This window comes from Pyrgilauda ruficollis, unplaced genomic scaffold, assembly GCF_017590135.1.
Source record: "Pyrgilauda ruficollis isolate IOZ18807 unplaced genomic scaffold, ASM1759013v1 scaffold56, whole genome shotgun sequence".
NCBI lineage: Eukaryota > Metazoa > Chordata > Aves > Passeriformes > Passeridae > Pyrgilauda > Pyrgilauda ruficollis.
The window spans coordinates 3,671,175-3,697,933 of record NW_024527266.1 but is presented as its reverse complement, the minus strand read 5'-3'; the positions used below and the strand labels follow the sequence as shown (position 1 = coordinate 3,697,933).

At 47.1% G+C, this 26,759-nt stretch overlaps 1 protein-coding gene across 1 annotated transcript; it reads left to right on the top strand.

The window, feature by feature from the left end:
- The first annotated feature begins 23,767 nt into the window (after positions 1–23,767).
- On the top strand, positions 23,768–26,231 carry RPS19BP1 (ribosomal protein S19 binding protein 1). The gene is made up of 4 exons (XM_041481688.1): positions 23,768–23,863; positions 23,947–24,087; positions 24,372–24,469; positions 25,569–26,231. The coding sequence occupies exons 1-4, from the start codon at positions 23,815–23,817 to the stop codon at positions 25,701–25,703; spliced, it is 423 nt and encodes a 140-aa protein (XP_041337622.1). The 5' UTR covers positions 23,768–23,814; the 3' UTR covers positions 25,704–26,231.
- Positions 26,232–26,759: the final 528 nt, after the last annotated feature.

The following is a 26,759-nucleotide window of genomic DNA, read 5'->3' as shown; positions in this document are numbered from 1 at the left end:
CACCAACCCCTGGGCACACCGATCCTTGGGCACACCGATCCTTGGGCACAGCGATCCACCGGGCACACCGACCCCTGGGCACACCGATTCTTGGGCACAGCGATCCAGCAGGCACACCGACCCCTGGGCATAGTGATCCCCGGGCACAGCGATCCCTGGGCACACCAATTCTTGGGCACAGCGATCCACCGGGCACACCGATCCACCAGGCACACCGATCCACCGGGCAGCCTCCACCTCAGGCTGGGAAGGGAGTGCTGGCAGCACACCGAAACTGGAAGGAAGAGCTCTGCACTGGCTGGCGATGGAGCAAGGAGAACAGTCTGTCTGAGCACCCAGGGCTGCACGGGACAGCCAGAGCTGAAGGACACGCACAGAGCCACCAGGGTCAGCCCAAGTGTCCTGCTGATACAGCTGCTCCAGGGCTGGTGCCCTGGCAGTGTCTGCATGGCACTGTAGTGTGCCTTATATATGTCCAAGGGCTGCCCAGGAGGCCTGGGCAAGGACAGCAGGGTTTGTTTCCAGCTTGCAGCACAAGCATGCCTCTGGTCACCCTGTGCTGCCCTCTCTGATGTACAGACTTTGAGCAGAAAAGCTTTCTTCCACTCTGATGCCCACTGGGACACGAGGTCAGCCCCAGCAATGTGCAGAGCAGGCTGCTGCTAGTGGGTTGGACAGGCAGGAAAGGACTCCAGTATTTTAAACTGTGAGATGAAGAGTAAGAAGAGTTCCATGTGAAACAACTCCCCAAAATACACCAAAAAGACACCCACAAAATACTTTTCCTGCATGCGAACAGAAAAAAATATCTGGCTTCTTGTCTCCATCAGTACTCCAGAGCCATCATTTCAAAGGGGAGATGCCTTGATGTCAACTAGGCAGCAAGGCAAGGGCCCCAGACTGGCCAAGAACATTTCAGAAATGCTTACTCTCATCTGCAAATCAAGAGAGCACAACACCATCCTCCCTAGATAAAAGGCTGCTCATCTAAGCAGCTACTGATGATCTTGGCCTGTCTATCAAACTAACTGGGGCAATCCAAGACCAGCTCAGAGCTCTCAGGAGCCAGCCCTGAGGTGGGATAGAGCCATTGTCAGCCAGAGAACTGCTGTGCCATAGCAGGCACAGACTCTGCTTTCCACTCTCTTCCAGCCTCCCTGCTGTCATCAGTTCCTGGTGACTCTCCTCATTTCCCCTCCCTGGCCCCCATGGGTCTGAAAAGCAGCCAGGCAGAGAGTTCAGATACTGTGAAAGCCACCGGGGCTGGGAGGCCTGTCTATGCCTAGAAATGCCCTGCAGCACTCACATACCTGCCTACACTTGTTCACAAGCACTCACAGCCAGAACAAGGTCAGCCTGTGCCCACACTGGGACATCTTCACATGCACAGACATCACTGGTGGCGGGATGGCTCTCAGGAAAGCACAGGCAGACACAGGCAGGACTGCCTGCCCAAGGGGAAGCACCAGGCTTAGGCTACCTGCATTTTCCTCCCAGCTCAGGCACAGACAGGCTGGGCATCTCTGTGTGAGTCACCTTCCCCTCTGTACAGAGGGCAATATCTCAATCATTTTGCTGAAGAGTGTTGGAGCCCAAGGCTGCAAGGCAGTCCGTAGGAACCAAGTGCTTATTCTATGTCCTGAGCACACACTCACTGCTCCTGCATGCGTCACTGCGTGTGAGCCGAACTTCCAGCAGCCAGGGACACGAGGGAGGGAGGGAGAGAGGACAGGTGACATTTCAGCTGCGTGCAGCAGGAGCAGAAGTGGTGAAGGGTGCAGGCAGGTGGCTCCCAAAATACAAATGCCAGCTGAGGCTCTCACAGCCACTGGGGTGAGATCCCAAGGAAGAAAGCAGCATGAGGAAAAGCAAGCAGGGAGGAAATAATTATCAAAGCTGAGAACTGCAGCATCAGGGAGATGAGACCAAGGCTGAGGAGAAGACTTCAGCCATGGCAGGTAGACAGAGCCTACAGCCACTGGAATACTGTGTTTGGGTCTGAGGCCCCCAGCATAAGAAAGACACAGACGCATTTAAGCAGGTCCAGAGGAGAGCCACAAAGATGATTCAAGGGCTGAAGCAGTTCCTCTGTGAGAAAAGGCTGAGAGAGTTGGAGTTGTTCAGCTTACAGCAAAAGGGTCCAGAGAGAATTTACATCAACCTTCCAGTACTTAAAAAGGTCCTGCAAAAAATGGGGAGAGACTCTTTACCATGGACCCTAGTGATAGAATGAGGGGCAATGGCTTTAAACATGAGGAGGAAATATTTAGATTAGATATTAGGAAGAAATTCTTTTCTGTGAGGGTGGTGAGGTACTGAAACAGGTTGCTCAGAGGAGCTGTGAATGCCCCACACCTCTGAGTGCGCAAGGCCAGGCTCGATAGGTCTCTCAGCAACCTGGGCTAGTGGAAGGTCTCCCCCGCCCAGAGAACTGGAGGATCTTTAAGGCCCTTCCAACACAAACCATTCTATAATTCTGGGATTCCGCAAGTGGGCAGAAAGAGGATGAAGGTAAAGAGAGGTGCTTGAATGAAATGAGATATCAGAGGAGAATGAGTTTCTGCTAGCCCATAGGACAGACAGGGGAATAAAAAACTGTGGAATGGTGAGGTTGGCAGAATCTTGCTATATCATTTTCATGTGCTGTTTTGCACCCTGGATGGAGGAAATAAAATCCTGACCATGCAGATGCTTTGGCTGAGGGGACCTAAAGGTTGGTTTTGAAGGCAGCCACCCAGGGAAAGCTCATCTGTTTGCTGACTGCAGGCAGTAGAGTGAGTTTCCACTGCTGAGATGGTTTTCCAAGCAGCATGGGAGCTTGCACAGGGTGAATTGAAAGGCTCTCCGCCCCTTAGATCAACACTACAGACACGTTCAAAAGGAGACACACACGCACATAAAATCAGTTTTCCTTTAGACACCTTTTTGGCTCACATCTAAGCCAAGACTTAGCTAGAATTAATTGCCTTAGTGAACAGCAGTACACTCCAATCCAAGCCTTGTGAGGCAAATCTGATGAATGACTTTGGTTGTCTCAGAAAATGACATGCAGTCAAAGTGGTATTTTGAGGAGTGAAGGATAGCATGCCTCTCTATGAGGACTTACAGTTCCACGGGTGATGGACAGGTTTTCTTCCATCATCTTGAGAGTGATGGGGGAAGAGAGCACAGCACTCCTCCAAATAGCTGGGAGAACCATGCCACCATGAGCAGAGATGCAGAAAGCATGACCTACCAGAAAGGTACTGAGCAAAAGGAAACTGTTTAGACTACAGACAATTGAGAAGGGGTGCAATAACCATCCTCAGATGCATACAAGTTGGCTAAAAAAGGAGAAGAGTTCTCAGTTCTTAGTGTGCACACTGGACAGAAGGAACAATGGGCTTACACTGCAGTACAGGGCATTTAGTGGTGAGGAGGGCAAGGTGTGCAACGCTCAGACTGCCTGAGCATCATCCTGCACTTCGGGGCTTTGAAACCAGGCCAGCCCAAACCTCTTGGGAATAATGCATGCACTGATCATCCTGGGATGAATATGAAGTCAGTGACATCCTGAGGACACAGCCAGGCCTGTCTTCTGTGGGTGTCTAATCCCAAATGGCCTGTGGCCACCACCACGATCAAGTGCTGTTATTGTGGGGCTTTTCGTGGAGAAACAGCAGCTGTTTCTCCCCTGGCCATTTCTTCCTGAGCAATACCCATTTATTTTGTCTTCCTGAGAGTCTCACAGAGCCCAGCATGTGTTTGCAACACTTTGTGAATAATAACACTCATATATCTCCAGCAAAATAAAAAACTGGGTCAGCTAAGGCATATGCCTGTGTACATGAGAAGCAGCCAATGCATCTGCCAATGAGCCCTACAGTGCTGCACAATCCAACCCACCAGGCCCACAGGGGCTACAAGGCAATGTGCCTCCACAGGGGAAAGAGGGGAGAGATCATCTATAACTGGGAACATACAACCATTTTAGTGACATTTCACAGGTGAAATCATGAATAAATCAGGACCTGAGAGAGGGATCTAACAAATTGCTCATACTAATATCCTGACCACTGGAAGAGAGGGAGCGAATGTGCAATTACCCCACTCCAGAAGCTGCCTCCAGTGCCTCCAATTTGTGTGCATAGATATCAGAAAGGGCTAGGTGCAAATAAACCAGACATGCGTACCTACCTACTGTAGAGTGCAGGAGGGTGGTTAAGGAGGAACATTCAGAAGGAAAAAATGAGTCAGGAATGTTGGGGAAGAGCAGAGACAAGACAAGAGCACAGCACACTGCAATACAGAGACTTTTTTAACCCAGAAGAGTTTAGAAAGAAACCAGAGGCCTGGCTCACAAGCTGGAGCAGACTCCACACAAGTGATCAGAAGGTCACAGGTCCCTGAACCCATAGGTTTCTCCACTGGCTGCAGCTCATGCATGTAGATGCCAAAGCAACTACACTGCATTAGAGAGAAGCTAAGCTTGGGATGCTTGTTAAGAGACCAAAATGAGGAATCTTTGCTCTGTTCCTCCTCAGTGAGCAGGACCTTCAGCCACCTCATGTACACCTGTGTGCATGTGCACAGCTGTCCCTCTTGGGCAAAAATCCAGGCTGAAGTCACACTCTCTGTTAGAGACAAAGGTGTTTGCTGAAGCAAGGTGGCCAAAATGGAGAGAGAAAAAACCTCAGCAACAGGAGACACGGGTAGGAGCTGCCCAGTTGGCCATTTCTCTTCCCATACTTTACAAAGCCCTAGTGAGCAGCAGTGGGTTCCCTGAAAATGCTGTGCTGTGTGATCTCAGCATGACCCCACATCCTGCACATTAGGGTACAGCCTGGAGAAGACAGACAGAGAGCTCAGTGATAGTACCTAAATCATCCCTGATCACCTCAGTGAAACTGGCTTAGGCCAGTCCCCTCCTCAAGACATGGATGGGAGACAGGAGAGGGCAATTACCAATTTTAATGCAACCAGCAATAATCAGGATGGCAAGGATGTACAGAGCACAAAATCAGGCAGCAGGAGTACACAGGCAGGGAGCCGGAAATAATTACCATGATACTGTAACCAGAAAACACAAGGCCAAGCTATTTACCATACTAATTAGTGTTTATCCCTGTTTATGGCTGCACATGGCAGTGGGATTGGAGGCCTGATTGGAGGCATAAATGCTTAAAGGAACAAGCTCTGGATATTAGAATTAGACACAAGGTCAAGGGAAAGCTTCTGCTGAGCAGAGGACAGGGAGAGCTAAGCCATGCATCCCTCTCTTCCTGTACCGGAGAGCTGGAGTTGCTGAAAGGAAAACCCAGATGGTCCTTCCAGAGCACAGCTATGGGGAAGTGCCCAGAGACTGCTACATGCTATTTATCTGCTAATGCATCTCCATGTCTTCATTTCCCTCCGGTCTTTTTCTCCTACACTGTTTCTCTTGGATGCTGCAACCAGATTAAAGATTTCCCTGAAGTGTTCCTTAATGCTCCTCCTTCTAAACTGAGTCTGTTTCAACAAAATAAGACACAATTTTCCCTATATTACAGCAGAGTTATTTTTCCAAGCAGTTTTCCCACATTTTCCCCTGTACAACACCTTTTCTTTTTTATTTCTGAATAGATAAGGAGCAGAGGCACAGGAAAAAAGGAGGGATCTGCCGCAGTTTGCCTGCACTGACAAGTTGCCACTGACAAAGGTGAGCCCTAGGATGAAGATTCAGGAGTTGATAGCAGGAGCCCCTGCTCCAAACCCTGCCCCAGCACTCCCTTCTGTGTGACCTCCCACTGGGATGTTCTGCCCAGCAGCAGCCAGTCAGCCTCTGCTGCCCATCCTCACCACTGCCTGCAACAAAGCTGCCTTGACAACAGCAAGAGGTAGCTGAAACACTTGCCTAACCATTTTTTAATTTTATTAATACTGTAGGCTATGTCCTAGGGAAATAAGTCTCTGGAGGTGCTGCTCATGCTAAGGAAAAGTCTGAGTGTTCAGGCACTGGGCACTGCTGATCTTTCCAAGCCTGGGTCCATCACTCCATCCTGCAGGGGCTGATTCACTCTTCCCTTGCACAGCTCATCGCCCACAGACTCTTCCCCCCAGAGAAGCCCTGCAGCTGGTCTTGTCTCTGCCCCTTGCACTTTATTCTTCAGCTCAAGGATTAAAACAGTGCCTGCCTTTGTCCTGTGAAGTTCTCTCCCAAAATAAAATCAAAAAGCAGTGTTGGCCCCAATCTGTCCCTGTATCTTCCCTCCATGCTACATTACCAGATGCTCTCAAGGAGCTTGGCATGTCCTATTTGCTTCCATCGAGGATGTGATATCTGAAAACCCCTGGGAGACAATGGCTTTCCAATCTGGAGAATTTGCCTCCCCCTCTGCATCAGATGTGTCAGAGCAGCATTTCATTTACCTTTTCCAGTGATTTTTATCGGTCTAGTTATTAATGAGGAAGTTTAACCCACTCCTGGGCAAATCCCTGGCAGTCAAACAAGTTATGGTGAGGAGGAACCACTGAGAGGGGAACAGCTTAAAGTGAGACAGACTCCAAGCAGGCACTGACCCTTTGGTGCACCAAGAATGATCCCACCTCAGCTGATTGTGGGTTCTGTCCCCTGCAAAGGCCTGTGGGCACCCTGCCTGCCACCAGCATGGCTGGCTGTGCACTATAGCCATGTCACTCTCCCTAGCTCTCCCAGTACCAGCACCCTGCACTGCTGTGCTGAGAAGCCATGGCAACCATGGCCACCTCAACACAGTTTCTAGACACAGCCATGGCCAAACCATTGGTCCCTATCTGGGAAAGGCATTTAATTTCTCTGGTAAAAAATAACTCACAAAATCTATTTGAGTCTGTTTGTCTGAAGAGCTGCTTCTTTCATCTATCCTTGTCCTCCAGGATAGTGTTCTTATTTGCCCAGTGCCCAGACTTTCACCCTTGTAACCCACATTTTCCCCACCGAAGGATTCCACCACACACCCTTCACAGTCCAGACACCTGAGAAACTGCCATCATGAAAGGAAAATAAACTTCCCAAGGGGAAAAATCAAAACCTCATTCTCATCCTTCAGAGCGGGCTGCTGTAAGCTGTCCAAATTCCAGTGTTTCCAAACCTCCCCTCCTCCATGCTCTTGTCACTTTATCAGACAGACATACCTGTGTGTAATCCTCTACACACCTCTACTTCCAACCAATGCTCCCATAATGCCAGAAAACACCCCAAGTGCATCTGCATTTACATTTTGGCCACAGGTGAGGGGAAAGCAGAGCTGCTCACAGTGTTTATTTACCCTGGCTCTGGCACAGCTGCATGAGGGAGCCGAGCCACTCCTCCAGTGCCACCAGTCCATACATAACACACCCTGACACACAGCAGCTGCTGGCCCCATGGACCATGGCAGAAATTTGCACACCCATATGTCGGCAGCTCAAGCAGTGCAGTCACACCTTGGCCTGTGGGATACAAGGGGCAGCTCATCAACTCTCCCAAAACAGCCCCCTCCCTGGCAGAGGATGCTAATGGAGATTCCTGGTGTCCTACTGCTGCACCAGGGGGGAGTGCTCAATGTCATTTGTTCCTAAAGCCTGTGTGCATCTCACAGCCCCAATGCAGTTGGTTTAATAGCCAATCTCTGCTGGGAGGCAGCTTAGGGAGGAGAGGGAGAGAGAAAGAGAGGAGTGAGGGGGATAGCAAGCAAAACAAAAAGAGAGCAACGTGAGTAGGAGCCCATAAAACAGAGCAACACTGCCAGGCAGAGCAGCAGCTGAATTGGCTGTGACAGGCAGACCCTCTCTGCACCTGGGATTCAAACACAAGCTTATTTTCCTGGTCTCTTTGAGAGACAATGAGTCCTGACTACCTGTCAACATGTACCCAGGAGATGTCACCAGGAGAAAAGGGGCCCCAGGTGCTCCTGACCCACATTGCTGACACAGTTATGAAGGCTGAGGTCACAGGTTACATTTCTCAGAGACGAACAGGGAGGAGCTTAGAGGGAAAAGAAAAAAAAAAGAAAAAACCTGAACAACAGCAGAAACCAGAGATCCAAAACAATGCACCTGTCACGACTCCTGGAGTTCCCAGAGGATCCAGGACAGCTTTGCCTCCTGCACAGCTCCTGTTCTGCTCATCTGAGGGGTCCGAGAGCAGTTAAGCAATGTGTGCCTTCAGACAGACACACTTCTTCCCCAAACCCCAGCAGGTGCACAAGTGAAGACATTCACTGTCTTTCCTCAGCCTGACAGCTTGCTGAGGGGCCATGGATGACATATTCCAGAGAGGTAAGGTAGGGCTGCGCCAGGTCTCCTGACAAGCAAGCTACACCCTTAGCAGCCCATCAGGACAAGGGTATCACAAACAGCTGCTCACGTTCACCCACAAGGGACCAACAGAGGATCTCTTGAAGAACACAAATTTCACTCTACAGCATGGCTCCCCTTCCCAGGGCTGGCTGCTGGTGCACACCCCCAAAGTGAGGGGCCATCAGATTGCATTTTTAGCCCCCCTTCCTGGGAAGTAGCAGAGCATGTCTTGCCACATCTCCTGGAGAGACACCCATCCACTCCTGTGCTCTCTCACGTGTCCACACAAAGGTTCCTCCTATGACTCAGCACCTCCCCCTGCCTCCTCCTCCTCATCAAACCACCTGCACACCCTTCACTGCTGCAACAGGCCAAGTAGCTGCTTCCAATTAAAAGCTGCTGTTCTCACCAGTTTGTTTTTTTTTTTTTTAATAAGAAAAAAGTAATTGAAATTTAATTTAGTCAATGACCAAACAACAGGGTGTGAAAATGAGCCAGCACTGGTTCAGGTTCTATTAGGAATGAGCTTGTGGGAGGGGGTGGGAGAGCTGCCTGGGGTAGCTGAGGGGGATCTGTACAGGTGGTTTTGAATAAGGGTCTCTTGAATCACCACATCTGCCAACCATATTTCTTCCCTAGGACACCCCCAGTGTTACATGCAAAGCCTCCAGGCACCCTCCTTCAGTAATTCCCATACTCCAGTAAAAACTTCCCTTCCCTTTCCATCCCCACAGCCTGCAAGCAGTGCCTCTTTCCTCCCTCTTCCCAGCTCTGCTGCGACTAGATCCCCATCAGAGCTGGCAGCCACAGGCCAATCAGCACAAACTGCTGGCTGAGAGAAAGGGAGAGAAGCAGAGGAGTCTTGGGGGCCCGAGAACAAGCCAGGACTTGTGAGTCATCCCCTGCGTACCCACAGCCCCCGCTGGCTACCGCCGAGCTCCAGGAAGATGCTGAATATTCGATGAAGAGGTTTTTTTTAGATCTGCTGAAAATGGCAAGGGAAACTCCACTGACAATTTTTTAAAAAAATAAAAAAGGGAAAGATCACAATCTCATCGCCAGAGCCAGTCTTTCACTTTCCCTGAGGATATGTTAGAACAGCCAGGGGTGTGAGAGGAAAGCAGCCCATGGCGATCTGTTTCTGGCAGGCAGAGGGAAGGGAGGACAAGGGAATGGCTGCTTGAGGGTGCAGTGTTGCCATCCCCACCAGCCTGGATGTGTGAGGGTGCACAAGCAGCCTGGGTTTGCAGGTGAATGGGAAGAGCACATGCTGAGGGAAAGCATCACCATCACCTGGCTCTGACACCTCTGCTAGAGATCTCAGCACCTCTGCCCTGGCTGCTACTAGAAGACCTCACTTGGGAAAGGCAAGGTTAAATACGATACTTTGCAATGCCAACCTGGACAGCAAGGACAAGTGTCACAGGTTGTTTTCACACAGTGTCACATGAATCACTACAGAAGTGTGGGGTGTCAAGGGACTACATGGGGTCAGTTTGCTCTTCCTCAAATCAGTGAGGCAAAAACCACCTCTTGCTAATGTTAACAAAGTAGGCATTTACTCCTTATCTTGGAAAGATCCTTCACATCAGCTGACACAGGGTTAAATCTTCCCAGTCAGTAAAACCTCAGCCCAGTAAGAGAGGAAGCTCCTGTTGCGCCTTGGTGTGACTGTCAGAAGGAGATGTGGCACAAACACTCTGTTCTAAAGCAGAGTGCTTGGCTGGGGAGGTGGAGAGGAGGGTGGGAGCTGGGAATTGCAGGCAGGGATGTGGAGTAGAAGTTCTGGGCTGAAGCCCCTCAGCTCATCATCAGAAGAAACAGAGTGCCACCAGAATGGTGCCAGGGGAAGTACTCAGCACAGCTGAGGGAGGAGAGGATACTCCTGTGTGTGAAGGAACGGGATGCAGAGGTTTACAGAAATTATAGAAATTTTCTTTTCTCCCACTCTCCTCCACCCTGTCATTTTCTCTTCTCCACTTTTTCTTCTGGTCTCTGTCTCACCTTCTGTCTCTTCCTCTGTAATCACTTGTTGGCAAATCTTCTGCAAAACACAGTTATTTTGAATGTGTTCCTCTACATCCCTTACAATATTTTCTCTCTCATTCTCAGTTATTCTCCTTGCTGGTGAAGCTGATCAGTGTAATGATGATAATATTGAACATGGTGAAAAGGTTTCTTTCACACCAAAACCAATTATAAATTGCTCTGCTTTCAGGTACCAGCCTTTCATGCCTTTCCTTGTCACTTCAGATGCAGAAACTCAAATATCACCTTTTTTATTCCCTCCACCATCTTCTCCACTTGGAAGGGAAGGACATTCTTTGTCATATATTTTTAATCTGCTCCTTGAGAAAGCCTGAGATGTAAAATGGATTATTTTAGTCTTATCCCTCATTCCCAGTCAGATGTCACTCTTGGGAAAGTCAATCTCCTCAAGTTAATGGCTTGCCTAGTGTGGAAGTAGCAAATTGTGTCTTTCTTCTCCTGATATCCAAACCCTTGCCCAGACCCCATCCCCATCACTTTTGTGCTCACTGCACAGACATAACTCCCCCAGTGCAGAAGCTGATGGTCCACAGTAGGGTCATGCTTTTTCCAGTAAAAGAAGACAACATATTATTTCTGCTTGTGATTCATCCTAGAAGAGAGAACAGTGTGGGCTCCCCATTTCACTGTGCGTCACAGAACCTGTCCCCAGTGGGAGCCCACAGAATGACTGGTGTCAAAAGGCATCTCAGGAGGCTTCAATCCAAATTCTTGTTCAAAGCAAGGCTAAGCTCAAGGCCACAGCAGGTAGCTCAGAACCGTGTTTGCTTGAGTTTTGAGTATCTCAAAGGAGGCAGACTCCAAAATACCTCTGGGTCACCATCACACATCGGATCCACCCTCATGTTTATGGTTTTCCTTCATACAGAGCTGAAATTTTGCAAGCTGCAACTTGTCTTTGCTGCCTGTTGACATGCGCCTCTGGGAAGAGTCCAGCTCCATTTTCTCTACACACATCCCCCATTGCCTCATCAGCCAGTTCCCCCTTAAATTGCTTTCCTGCAGGCTGAACAAAGACAGCACTCTCAGCATCTCCTTACAAGTTATGTGCTACAACTCCTAAGCCATCTTCATGGCCCTCCACTGAACACACTCCAGCTTGCCACTCTGTCTCATAGTGGAGAGAGTACCTGAGTCCTTGCTTGGGATCTCCCTAGGTTGAACTAAACCCTGCTCTGAATGTTTCCTCCTTATTTTACTGTTAAATGGATGACAACCAGCCTCAGGCTATCCAAGTCAATTATACTCAATAGAAACTGCACTTTGGATCACCAGGTTCATAAGACTGTATCTAGATTTTACTATCAGCAAATCAGATTCCCAGTGCACAGGAAAAAATTCCCCTGACAAAACCAGGATGAGGAATCAGATGATTTTGTAAACCTCTTATCAGGGATGGGGAGCCAGAAAACAAACCTAGTCTTGTCTTTCCTGCCCAGCTGTCACTGCAGTTTGGGAATTAACTCACCATGCTTTATTTATCATCAAAATTTTCAGTCAACAGCCAAAAGAGAAAGGCACATTTTTTCCTCTGTAAAATGTACTCAGCCTTGTCTCAATCTCTCTCAGCATTCACTTCCACCCAGCATCCTTAAACCCCTTCGCTTGATTCTTAAACAGGAGGGAGACAAGCTTCAGGAGTTCCATCTGTACTTGGTAAAGGGAGGAGGAAGACACAGATTCACACCATCTTGACATAAAAACAAACAGAGGAAGGAGCAGGGCCCCAAGACAGCAGCATGGAGAAGGAGAAAGCTCTACTCATCCTGCATCAAGGATGACTGATGTGGAGAACTCACTGCTGAAGGACATTGTCAGTACAGGCAGCCTGAGTGGGTGTTTAACTGGAGGTGAGTGGGTTTAAAAGCATAGATGACATTTAAACCTTCCAGTAACCGTGGCAGCATCTAAGGGCTTCCAGGTGGACATTCGTGAACTCATCAGGGATCTCTTCTTCCTTCTTTCCTGCAAGATACCTCAAAAGAAGCATCACATGGGGGCTCAAATGGGAAGGATTCACTTCCTTCTGACAGACCTGTGCAACAGCTCTTCCACTTTGGTGGAAGTTACCTGGAGACCCACACACATTTGCCCTGTTAGAACAACTCTGTGAAGAACTTCAGTGATGCCTCAAATTATCTAGGGGGAAAGTGCCACCATTCCTGGGGAAGGGCACTGTATTTCAATTACATGGAGATATTTGAGAGTGATTTTGAGTGAGATGCAGAGTCCCACCTATTCCAATTCCCCTCCCTCAAGCTCCTGTTGCCATGGCAATGGTACTGACAATTTCAACGCATAAACCCAAATTTGCATTTTAATGGAACATAATTAGAATGCTGAGATAAACGATTCTTCCTTGATAAAAGGTAACATAAACACCACATCTCACAAATATGCTCTACCAAAAATTATTGCACATACACGCACAGAGCCTATAAATCACTGGGCTGTGGGAGCTGGGAAGTTGCTTTCACTTCCTTCATGCCTAGCTGGGAAATTTTGAAATCCACTGCAAAACCCCACAGTTTCCAGAACAAAATGTTAGAGTTACCAGATGTTTGCTGCAAACTGGCTCTATCACCTCCTGGCTGCTGTCCTCCTGTTCAGTCCTCCCAGGTCCAGTCAGGGTCAGCCCATATCTGCTGTCCCAACACTGGACCCCGAGATACTCTCTGTATGCTGACAGCTCCCAGGGGCTCAGTAGCCCCTGAGATGATATCCCAGGGACGATGAAAAACCCCTTCAACTGTCCTAATATTTATTTTTCTTTTGTTTTTAGCTAAATTTGTCATGAGACATGCTCTCACTCAGTTTTCTGCAATATGCCAAACAGTGTATTCTCCAGCTTTTGGATCAGGAAAAGAGTGCATTGGTAGCACTTATACCACACTGTCAGCCAAGAGGCCAAAGAGCTACAAGAGGGCAGAAAGGGATTTTAAAAAGGAAATATTGCCAAGACATCCTTCTTTACTTCAGCAAAAGGCAGGGAAAGGGAATGGAGGAGGGGGAGAAGCTATTCTGCACCAAATATGAAATCAGAAAATTAATTTCTCCTGCCCTTGAAACAAACTAAATTCCAAGCAGGCAGCTGGCAGGAGTGAATACAGACAGAAGAGAGAAAGAAAAAATTAAAAATAAAAAAGGAAAGAACAGAAGAAAAGTAAATAAGTGAATCAGAAAAACTGCAAACTGTCTGGAAACTTCATTTGGCTTTTCAATTGGGAAGTGAAATGATGCATACTTGGGTAGGGACAATCACACCTGGGAGAGTTTTAAAGTAGCAGCAGCCCAGACCAGCTTCTCCTGACCCGGCTGAGTCCCGCTGGGCCACCAGCCTTCAGGTGACTTCAAGCAGCTCTGCAAACAAGAGGATGGCACAGGAGTCACCTCTGCCACAAGGCAGAGTCCATCTGCCTCATCTCACCTGCCTGGGCTGTGAAAGCAAAGCCACATGTCCTGCTGAGCAGCACTGAGAGTACATCACTGACACCGAGTTGCTATCTGCCAATGCATCAAGTAAATGACACAGAAGTTGCTCCTCAGAACTCTGTGGCCTGGATCTGTCCCTTTCTTCCTGCAGAGAGCTTTCCAAGGGGTCTGCTTCAATCCTACCCCTTCTATCAGCACTGGCTAACTAGCCATGTCCCCTCTATTAGATCTGTATGATTAGGGCCCAGAGGGTTCAAGCAGCTCACTGCTCCTTCTGCATCATCCCACACAGTATTCAGCCTGGTAGAATCCTCATTCCTCCTCCTGGAAAGCCTTTTAGTCCTACTCCTCTGGGCTGCACAAAAAAGAGCATGTCTGCCTTTCACCACTCCCACCACCCCAGCTAGCAACCCCATTTAATCTCTGCCCTCCTTCATTCACTAGAATCAAATATTAATTGGGCTGCACTGTGATGAAGTGACTGTTAATGTGCCTTGGCACAGGAACAAGTGGAGCTGGATTCAGCCTCCAGTGCAGCACACAGCTAAAAGAGCAGGGCAAGGTGAGTGCAGTGGGGAAGTCTCTGGGGCTCCCCACCAATTTGGCCGGCCACAAGGGCTGCAGGTCCTGGTGGTTTGGATCCAGTTGCTCTGCCATCCTCTCTAGCACTGCTGCCCGTGTAAATGCACACAGCCAGGCTGCACACAAACACACAGAGTCCCCTACAGCCACCCGAACCCTACACAGTGATCTGGCTGCACGACACCAGCTGAGCAGCTCGCACACTGTGCCTGCATGGCACTTCGCCTTCTGTGCAAGTACACCCAGGTAGAAACCCACATGGATGCTGACATGTATATGGGGTGTGTTCTCATCCCAAAATAAATCACAGTGTTCCCAGTGAGACAAGAGGCTGTACAGCTACACCCAACCAGACCAAAACACTTCCCTGGAGCTGATGGCTATCCACATAACCCTTGTTCAAATTGCAGTGGATTAACTTAAAAATGAAACAAACTAACTCTCCTAAATACCATCTGTGCCGCTGATACAATGGTTCATGGGGCATTTATTAGTTAGCTACTCTCCCTTAGGACACAGTTTACAGGTTCTGCTCAGTAGGGACTTCTCAAAGGTTGCAGACATGATCCCAGGGTCCAGTTTACAAAGTTTAAGGAACAAAAAGCAGAGCAATGAATACAAGAAAGGAAAGAGATGGCCTTTTGATTTAGATGAATTCAAGTGCTGGGAGTAAAGCTCAAGAGATAAAAGGCCCACCTTGCACTGATGCCCCACATCTTCAGCAACAGGGGCCCATGGCTCCAGCCACCTAGCTTCCTTAGAGACAAACCTGTAGTCATGATATTTTATGAAAAATCCTTTGCTAGGATTTTTCCCTCCTGGAAAGCTGAGGAGCCTCAGCAGAGAAATGTAAACAATAACTATCTGCTGCTGTGGAATGCCACAGGTGCATCTGTGATTGGTCCATGTGGATTGTTTTCACTTGATGACCAAGCACAGCCACCTGTGTTGAGGCTGTGAGCAGTCACAGGATTTTGTTATGCATTCTATTCCTGTTCTTTCTAGCCTTCTGATGATCTTTTCTCTCTATTCTTTTAGTATAATTTTAATGTAGTATTTTAACATAATATATATCATAATATAATAAACCAGCCTTCTGAAAACATGAAGTCAAGCCTCACATCTCCACACATGGAGCACCAGACACAACACAAGCCCAGCCCCTGGCAAGCCTCCCTCCACCGCTCATCCCCACCGTGTTTGGGGGCTACCATGGTGCCTCCCAGGGATCCTCCCCACAGCAGCCCTGACACAGAGGCAGCACCACGGCCACTCGGAGTACAAAGCTCTGCTGGGGCCAGGGCTACACAGGGGTGCTGGCAGATGGGACAGTAAACAGCAATCCAGGGCAGAGCACTAATTAGCAAGAGACTCCCTGCCCAACCGGTGTGGTGACCAACAGGAGATGAGCACGACTCAGACCAAAGTCACCCTAATGCCCTGATGACTGTCGCACAGGATGTGTGCTCCATGGCAGTGGCATGGATTTGCACCCCAAAGTTCCTGTGTATCTTGCTGGTTCTGTTCCCAAAACTTGTCAGGGATGGGTAAAAGCTACAACAACTCCACGTTTGTCCTGAAAATCTCTTCCATGCCCTCCCCCCTGCTTCTGGCAAGGCCTTCCTAAAACTCATCACTCAACACCTGTGTCTCCTGGTTGCAGTGCTTGTGGCAGGCAAAACTCAGCCTCACAGTGACATCTAGTGAGGAGAGCCCTAGTGGCACCATGCACCCTTGCAAGGAATGGCAGCAGCCTCGTCTCCCGCTGGCATTTGTTCCCGGACTTCAGGGGACCGAGGCAGAGCAGGAGATGTGGCCTTGGCAAAGGCAGCCTGGCCCGCAGGGGTCACAAGTCACAGTGTATGGGTGTCTGGTACCCAGCACCTCCAGGGCTGCCCCTGCACCCCAAGAGAGAGGGTACCCCAAGTACCTGCTTTAGTCCTTGTACTGTGCTGAAGAGAGAAGAGTGAAAAGGAAGGAGGAGAGGAGAGACCCAAACATATCATTTAGAGAGACTCAACTGCTGGGAGTTGAGAATAAATAGTAAAAAGTCAGGTTGAACTGTCACCCTCCCACGGCCTCAGAAATTGCAGATCCTGTTTGGAGAAGCAAAAACAGTAAAAAGAGACAGCAGTCAAGGAAGCAGGGAATAAGACAAGGAAAGACAAAATACAGCTATTAGAGAGAGAGAGCACAAAGGAAGGAAAGGGGGAAAAAGGAGATAGAAAAAAAAATTACAAAGGCAGAATGCAGAGAGAGAGAGGCCTGGCACTACACTGACGAATGCAGCATGCCAGCCACCGGACAGAATATCTTCCCTTGATCTGAGAAACCTCACAAATTATTCTGTGCAGTTCTGAGCAATACTGAAAAAAAAAATCCCAGAAATTAGGAAACCACAGTGAGTGTTGCAGCTATAAACATCCAGCCCTTCAAATCTGAAGGGAGTGGGGAATAGCAGGGGAGATGTCCCACCTTTAGCAACTGAAGCAGGGACATGCGTGACATAGCTGCAGCCACGGGAAGATGAGGCTGTGCCAGCAGAGGACAGAGCAGGCAGGGGCTGCAGCAGGAGCAGGCAATGCTGCCCCAGCTCCCCTGGCTCAGCTCTGCACCAAGCAGCACAGACATCCTCTAACAAGGCCTGCCTAAGGCAGCAAAACCCGTGATGGCCCCAGCCCACCTCCTGTCTCCAAACCCTTAATAATTGATGACAAGCATAACTAGCTAAACTTTGCTGCATTCTGAGCCAGCTCTGGGGCTTGTAAACATTCTAAGGAGCAGAGAGGCTGGGAACAAAACTCAGAGCCTTCCACCTCTCTGTCACAGCTTTGAAAGCAGCCACTGACATTCCCAATTTCGCATCTACAGAGCATGAGGACACATAAGCTCTCAGCTCTAATGCAACATCTTCTCTGTGTATTTCCAAGCTCTTTACATGAGAAATCATTAATTCCGCTGTAACCAGGACAAAATACATCCTTCCTGGAGGAAACAAGATGTTATTTCATCAAAGTCCACAATATTTCCAGAACAGAGAACCACTACTCCCTTTTTATAAATCCTCTAGTTTAAAAATGTTATATACTGAACCTTGCCACAAAATCCTCATTTCAGTTTCTGTCCATTTTCTCTGTATTCAGTGGGGAGTTTTTATGGGGTGAATTTCTCAGATTCTGGCATAGAAGACCTGTATTTCTGACTAAAACACAAAAGAAAGTCACAAAGCAGGAAACAAACACAGTAAGGAAGAAATAAAGAGTAAATGGAAAGCCAAAAGTGAAACAAAAGAAGGCCAGGTGTCAACCAGAGAGGTCAGTCTCCAATTTAAAAAGGAAAGATCAATTCTAGAAGCAGAATGAAACAGCTCTAAACTTCTGATCCAACAGTGCCAGTGACACAAAACCACAAAAATTAACAAGCCAGATCCCCAATAAGCAAGATAGGGACCTAAATCTCTCAAGTTTGCAATCATTCCCAATGTGTACGTGGCAGTAAGTGTTGTCCACAATTTGCTCACTTGTCTACAATGCTTTTCATTCAGCCTGAAAGTCTATAAACCAAACTTGTACTCTCTCCAAGCCCTGCCTTTGCCCCTTCCTGTGTCTGCCATCTGTCACACCTGTTCTCCAGCATTTAGCAGTTCCACAGCTCCCGTATATTTTGTTCACTTAGGCCCATCCCTGCTTCTAAGGATCTTTAGCATCTTCTCCTAGGTTCTTAGGGAAAGAGAAAAGCAACTACAGCAGGGTAGGTTTAGGTCTTTCAAACTGAGGGAAATGGTGGCAGTGAGGTCTGCCCTTTTCTCCCAGAGCCAATTCTGCAGGAATGAAGAAGGTGGGGGAGGGTAGGAGGAACACCCAGAAACCATGTCCATGGCCCACAGAAGGAACAGGGCAAAGTCAATCCCTCTGAGCCCTAGGATCCTTCTTCTCCTTCATCCTTTTGACATTTAAGGATAGCAGTGGGAAACAGAGAGAGAAATCATTCCCCTCTAGCTGCAGAACTATTTTGCCTGCTCCACTCTAGGAGGTGTGCAAGACCAGCAGATGCTCTTCTGAAGAGAATTTTCCCTTCAGGGAAAAATAGAAAGTATGAGGGCACTGGACTTTCAGGCATTTTTGTGAGTCTGGATGCCCAAACCCATTTTTCTGGCCACAAAAACCTTGTGACATCAACTCTGTATTTTATATAAATTATTACTAGCAAAGTATATTTCTGGTATTACTAGCAAAGTATTCTTCTGGTATTCTAAGCCCTTTTTTTTTCCAAACACAACATTTTATGTACTTAAAAATATTTCCTCTATCTATAAAGTGGGGTCCTACAGTACCAGCAGAGCTACTGATACTTGTTCTCTTTCCATTTGGGGCAAAAGAAAACAACAGATAGAGGACAAGGACATCGAGAGTTGCTTAATCTTTGTGCTTCCTTATCTCTTCTGTATAGGATGTCTCTTTCAGGGGCAGAGTTCATTTTTTGCTACAGAATCTTGTACAGTGGGAAGCTGATTTAATCTTAACCTGCTCCAACATTATCCACAGGCCCATGCAAGGCAGAGCCAGATTTTTGGTGAACTGGAACAGGTCACTGAAAAGTGAATAGAAGAGGTAGATGTCTGCACTGAATTAAAATTAAAAAAAAAAAATAAAACCAACAGAATAAAAGACTTTGTATCAGTCTAAAATAACTAGATATTATCCATGCAAGTGTATGAATCAAAGTGTTGCCCAGCCCTTGTTCAAATTCAGTAGGCTGGAAAGTTAAATTGCTTTTCAAAGGCATGTCACACTGTTAAAGGACAAAGGTTCCCGTGCACTTGAGGTACAGTGATCCATGGCTCTTTGTAGGAACGGTGGCCACAGCACAAACTGCTTCAAGTTAGCAAACACAGCTAAATATTAATGACAGCAGCATTGGGTATTACTGTTCAAGAGAAAATACAGAATATGGGAAGTGGTAAAACTGGACAGCTGCTTAAAGCAAAGCACATTCCATAATCCACATATGAAAAAACTTGCTGAGGTGAAAATCTGCTATGAATGAGCTTGAAAATCAATCTTATTCATTTGGAAGAGACAATACAGAGATATGTGTCAGTGTGGACTGTACCAAGTGTTCAGACATCAGGATCCCATTTCCCAAAATCATAAAACTGTGGTTTTTTTAAAAGCCCTAAACTAAATAAATGCTTGTGTTTGTTATATTTTACTTCTAATGCTGCCCTTAGCTTCTGTCTCCTCACATCCTTCACAACATTCCTTCAGACTGAGACTCCTACATAACCCCCTGAATCCAGAAGCTGGAACATAAAGTAAGAGCAAACAGACAGCTATTATGAACTGCCACAGACAGCAGTATGATTAGACATAAATATCAGGTACATCTTTGTTAGCATGTGACACAGAATAGTAAGGTGGAACGAGCTAAATCAGATGTCTTCCAAAGCCCAGAATAACAGGGAAATAATAGCTGTTCCAAGATGAACCAGGAATTTTATCCGCATGTTCAAGCAGGAAAAATTACCATTTTTCAGTGCCATAAGAAAGCAAGCAGAAAGTGAACTGATAATATTCACATATGGAAGTTACTTAAAACTCCCAACTGATCTGTAGGCTGGGTTATTTAGTACTTGAAAAGCCAGCTACCCAGTGAGGCATGAGATTTAAAGGAAGCAATAAAACATGAACATTAGCACCAGGAAGCTTTTGAAGACATCTTAAATCTCAGAAAGAAAGGCATTCTCAATCTGAAATGCAGCACCTGTGGCTTTTGCCGTCTGAACTCAGATTATTCAGGCTCTAAGATAGTGATTTATTTGGATGTTATATATTTAAATGAAGACCATTTGGCATTCATTCTGTCCCCAAAGTGCTTCAAAGAGCTAACTGAACTGATTTTTGAGGGATTGCAAAGCAGTGAAATTTTAATTTTATTCATCTTGGATGAAATTTTAATTTGAACAGAGGCCTTAAAATAGTATAATGAAATACTGATTTTTTTTTTTTTTTTTTTTTGTACTGACACAGACAAAATCTTATAACATTAAGTTTTTAATGGTACATACTAGTCTGGAAAAAGCTATTTGTAGGGCCTACTCAGTTGCTTTCAACAGTGACTGAGTAAAAGAAAGGCATAGTTAAATGTATATATCATGATGACACAAGGAGTATATCACCACTGAGAGACTGATAAAGCCATGGAAGCTCCTGCAAAGAGAAATACAGCATTTCATATGCTGTGCTCAGCACAAAGCAGATTGATCAGAAACAGGCAGCTGACTTAATCTGAAGTCAGCAGAGGATATTTTGCAGTTTGCAACATGGAGAAGACATGATGTGATCCAAATGCCTACATTCTACAGCTATAGTAGAAGTAACATATACTACACAGGCAAAACCCAGTTCATATTAAGAGATGATTTTACATTCCTAATATAAGCCAACAAATTTATCTTGTTTTGCAGTGCAGGGAGCAGATATGAGCATACTTCTCTATTAAGGTCAAAGAGCAAAGGAAGACTCTGCACCTCTGTCTGCATGAGTGTGGCAGGTGTTGGTTGTACCAGAGCCACCCAGCAGGAACAGGACAGATGCTGAAATCACCACGTCTGGTAAGACCAAGCACAGCTGCTGCCAGAACACAGTCAGGAGAAACAGCAACAATCATGCCCTAAGAAAAGCTGTCAGATCCTGTTAAAAGGAGATGAAGAAACATAATGTATTAATAATAGGTACGTGATTTCGCCAAGTGTTAAAAGTCCCACAGCCTATGTTAGACCATGATCTTTGGCAACAGATGCAAGCCTGGGGAATATGTCAAACCACAAAGTGTGTGTCCATTTAACCTCTTGGTGAACTAACCAGTTTCAAGAGCCTGACCAGACTCTGACTGTGGATGCAGTTAAAGAAAGTGCCTTGCCTTCCCTCTTCAGCAAAGTGACCCCTGTGTGCTCATTAAATTTTATTCTGCAGGTAATTGCTGACTAAAATCACAGCAAGTCTGCGCCCAGCCTTGCTGGTCAAAGGAGGAGTTGTCTGCATTATGGGTCCTTGCTACTGAAGGTATTTAATAAAAAGGGACTCAGACTTTCTGAGACACCTACATAACTGAGAGTGTTATTAATTGGCACAACAGAAATGGAAATTAGATGGTAATGGTTTACTTTTGAGGTAGAAAAGGGAATATGTGTTCCATGAACAGGGTAACACATCGGTGCAGCTTCTATCACACTAATTTGCTAAACATGTTTTGCAGTGTTGGCAAAACATATGTTTTTCCATCAGATGCCTGCATAAGGCATTTGTGAGGTTGACCATTCTGACACAAAGCACGTGTAACAATGTATTAGGTGTTCCTAATAAATTATACAAACACGGTGTTTAATCAGTAGAATAAGCTGTCTTGAATATACCGTGTGATATAAAACCATGAACAGCTTTCACAGAACCTGTAAATTGTACTTTAGGGGCTAAAAGAGAGTGTGTGACTGATGAAGTATTTTGAAAATACCTTCCCTATGGCGTTGGCAGCTATCATTTATCTCACTCTGACCAAGATGAAGATAATGTGCATATACAAGCAGAAACAACTTTTCTGCTGACTATAATATTCTTTATTGCTTTCTTCAATTTCAGCAATAGGCTGTTAACTCATGGCTTGTTCAGCTTCTTCACAAAGCTACAATAACCTATTTGTAACTTTGTGAACTTTCACACAACTGGAAGGACAAATCTGGCAGGGAATAAGAGCTGAACCGGTTCAATTTTCCACCAGCTACTAACAGAAGACAAGAAAATGGAGAAGTGTTCTGCATTACATATCCAGTGACCGTCCCTCCAAATCAATTTAAAAAAATATAGGTCATTAAAGGGAAAACTAGGAGTGAGAAGTGACATGCTGAACAAGCAGTAAACGGTTCCCGAGCTCTGGAGCCAGGAATAGGCACCATGTACATCCTGTCCAGAAAAATGAATTAGCAGCTCTAGCAGAAACTGACACAGGATGCTGACACCCATCCAGGCAGGGATTCAGAAGGAACAATAAAAGACAGGCATTGAGGCGACATCTGCAGGGGCTGGAGAACAATTTCCAGAGAATTACTGTCTTTTAATACACAGAGGTTTAACTGTTATTGGTCCCTGTTACAGACCATGACTATGAGAAACAATGAGAGCCATTTGTATCCCCTTCTCCCTGCAGGACACTTTTGTGGGAGAATAAACCGCTTTCCTCCTCCAGTGTCAGCTCGTTACTGGCAGCACTGGCTGTAATTGAATAAGCTTTATTCAAATGATAGCTAAATTTAGCAGATATTAGCATGAAGTCTCTAGAGGGGTGAAAACTGGAGAAGAGAGCTTTAAAAAAATAGACTAAAGTAATCCTGAATAATATATGCAATTTATGGCAGAGTCAACCTCTCGCCCTGATGAGTCTAGCACAGTTAAAGCTGGATTTTGGGGCCTTGCTGAGACAAAACATGACACCATCCCCTTTCATCCTGGCCTGTGATGACTCCTGACATGGCAGGACTCCTTGTGTTGTCCACAAAATCAGATTCATTGCCTGGGGTGCAACAAGCCAATAATTACACACTTAGGAGAGACTTGATTTATTTATTTCAGAGCTGTGTGAACCCAGGTGCTCGGTGACATTCCCCAAACCAAGCACACCCACCAGACTGTCCACACCATCATTTATACACAGAACTTCAGGGTTTGTAACTTTCCAGTTACAGCCCCTGTGTTGTGACGAGTTGGTAGGAGTAATTCCATAACCCCAGTTAATCTCTGTGCAGGCTCAGGGGAAGGGCCTTCACCTGGGAAGGGTCTTTTTGACCTTTCAGCATGACTTTTACTATTATAGAGAACATAAACTGACCTTGAGTATTTTACCAAGACATACATCAACATCTTGATTTACTACATCCTAAAAGGTTGTTAGTTCCAGGATATAGTTCCTTGAGTAAGGGATCCTAACTGCTATCAGTTCTACTGATACAGAACATCCTGACTCACTACATCCTTCAAGTCTCTTAGTTCCTGGATGTCCTTCACTAAGGGGCGCTGGCCGCTGCCTGTTACACCGATTAAGTCTTTTTTCTTGCTGATTAGCATTGAAAGTATTCAAAGATCTTGCATCAAAGAACATCCTGGCTTAAGACAGTCACATAATTTAGCCCCAGTGCCTGCCAACTCAGGGTCACCTAGAGCAGATGACACAGGAACATATCCAGATGATTTTGAATGGCTCCAGAGACTCCACGACCTCTCCCGTGCAGCCTGTTCCGGCGCTCTGCCGCCCTAACCGCGGAGCAATTCCGTCTCGTTTTGCGGTGAAAATGCCTGTTTCAGCAGCCGGCCCCGGCCGCGTGTGCCGCGTCACGGACAGAGCCCGTCCCCCCGCAGCCGGCCCTCAGGGCGGGCCGCGCTCCCGCCGGCCGCGCGGGGCGGGGCGGGGCGGGGCGGCGCGGCCATGTCGGCATCGCTGCTGCGCCGCGGCCTGGAGCTGCTGGAGCCGCCGGGTGAGCCCGCGGGGCCGGGGCTGGGCGGGCACGGGGGGCTCCCCGGTACGGCCGCAGTGACTCCGTGCCTCTTCCCGTTGCAGGCCGGGCGAAGGCGCCGCCGGGACTCCAGCGAGGCCGGGCGGGCCCCAGGGCGGCGGGAGCGGCGAGGCGGAGGAAGAGGGCCCCGGAGCCCGGCAGGAGCAAGGCCACGGTGAAGGGCAGGGTGGTGAAGTCGGCGATAGGTGAGTCCCGACCCCTCCACAGCCCTCGCACCGGGGGCCTTGTGGTGTCCCGTGGCCACGCTGCCGGTGGCCGTGTCCATCCCATCCCGTCCCATTCTCCTGCACGCCCTCTTGGTGTCGCTCACTTCAAACACAGCCTCATTCGGGGGCGCACTCCTGTCCCTGAGCTGTAGCCGTGTCTTCCTCCTCTTTCTCCCGGGGCTTTGCTGATCCTCCTTTATCTCTTCTCGTGAGCTGCCTGGATGAGCAGCTAATGCGTTTTGTCGCTTTCTGCTTTGCCCCAGAGGAGTACCATAAGAAAAAACCTGTGAATCACTTGAGAGAAAACCTGCAGTACATGCTAAAGGGACGACGTGTTGCAGACAAAGCCGTCACAGAACAAGTAAGACTGTAGTTTCTTTTGGTGGTGGGGGCGTCTGTTTCCCCCTGAAACACGGGGGAATGGGACTCATCCCTGGATCTTCCGGATTTATGCCTTACACAAGAGAGTCAAGTTAAGTTTCTGTCTGCAGATGGCCTTGAGGAATTTCTGTGTGCCCTGGCAAAATAAGCTTTAAACTGTTGTTGATACGTTGCCCCCTATGATGTTCTCTGATACTAGTCAAAATCATAGAATCATAGAACAGTTTGGGTGGGAAGGGACCTTGAAAAATCATCCAGTTCATCATCCACCCTGCCATTGGCAGGAATGCCACCCACTACATCAGGTTCCTCAAAATATCCTGACAGCTGTTGGCTTTTCTTAATTACCAAAAATATTTCATAGTTTCAGCTGGCAAAGATGCCCTGGTTCAGACCTTCTTATTACTGTCGATCAAACTGGCCTCTCTGTAGCTAGAGGCTGATTAACGAGGAAGCAGATGTGCTGCTGGCTCATCTAATGGGAATTACTCAGCTTCCTAAATGGTTTTTCTCATAACTTGAGAATTTCTTGAATGGTCTTCCCCAAAAGGTAGTCTCGTGCCAGGATTTGAAGAGAAGAATAGGTGACAGTGCTGGAATCTTGGGCTGTTTTTATGAGATATAGACTGTTAACTTACATAAACAGAGAAAGTGGTTTAGGCCAGTGTTTCTGAGGCTGGAGATTGTGACAGGAGGTGACAGTGTATAAGAAAATGCTGAGGAAATTCCACCAACTTGTTGGGGTTTGGGTTTGTGTCATGGAGAGAGGAGATAAAAAAGAAGGTAATAGTTTCAGAAAGTTCTGAATTGAAATCCATATTCTTATCTCTGTGACAATTACTAGAAAATAGTTTTCATATTTGACTCTGAATAACAAGTTGGTATCTGCTGTTGTCCCAGTGACCTGCTTTGGTTAACGTCAGTGGTTTGCCTCTCACTTTTCTTTGGGGGCACTCTGGAAAATAGCAGGGCTCTTGTAGAACAACAGGGATGCTGCAGGTGAGCTTGAAAATCACTGTTTTGTGATTTGGTCTGGATAACAATGACTGTTGTTTTTTCCATTTCTGTATTGTCTGAAGGTTCTTGCTCAGAACAGAGGCAGGAAGTCCAAAGATCAGCCTCCAGAGAAGAGAGAAAAGAAGAAGCCAGAAGGCACTGTGTTTACTGAGGAAGATTTCCGTAAATTTGAGAGGGAATACTTTGGGATCCCATAAACATCGTGACAGGGATTCTTGCAGCTCCAGTCTTTCTGCAGCCTCTCCAGTCTGGCTCTCAGGCCTGGGCATTTCCTTGGCGTGTTTGAGATGGCACACGGGGGATGTGCCTCTGTGTTGGACTTGCAGAGCAGCTCTGCATGTGGGCAGAGCTTGTCACTGGCCAGCTAAAGCCACAGAGGTGCTCTTGACTCTGAGGTGTGTTATCCTTATAATTATCTTCCTGCAGCCAGCATGTCGTGCATTCTTGATGTAGAAGGGTGGACCAAGCCAAATAAAAACCTTTTTCCCCCTTCCACAGGATATAAGGCTCCTGCTACCTGTGTTATTTGGCCAGGAGTATTGAAAGTACTGTATCTGAATGGAGAAATGTTTTGAACCAGCATTAAGAAGGGAAGGATGCTTTGAAAGACTGTTAAACTTGAGTAACCCTGCAGTTTGGGTTCTGATTACAGCCCGTCAGGTCTGTCAGTCATTGCAAAAACTTTTTATAAGTCATTTGATTAAATACTTGTTGCAGACACTGTCTCTCTTTGCCTTTGTAGTAGTGATTATTGTGACAGGTGATGAAGATGAGCTGTGTCATTGCTGTGATCCAAGCATTCCTCTCTTTAGGATGACTCAGTTGTGTGAATGGCCTCTCCATTTCATGTTAACACATAATTAAATCATCTCTCTGACATGCTTAGGCCTTCAAAGAATGCAGGCTGGAATGGAGATGACTCCTCCATTTTGGCTACTCACAATCTTCCCTTTCTCCAAGGAGTAGTTCTCACACGGAGAAAGTTATCCTTTGAATGTTTATAGCTGAGTGTCCCCATGAGATTTACCCATGCCATCGGGGCACCGCTGCTGAGTCCTGTAGTCCAGGTCCTGTAGCCAGGAGGGCTTGTGTCCCAGATGTTAGTCTTGGCATCAAATTAAAATCTGAGCATGGGCTTGTGGTGCTGGGTTGAAGGGAAGTTGTTTTCTCTGCGACTGCCACTAAGTTCCCAGCTGTAACAAACAGAAGGCCCTGCAGGTGGGAGTGTTGTTTCAGAAACTTCCTGACTAAAC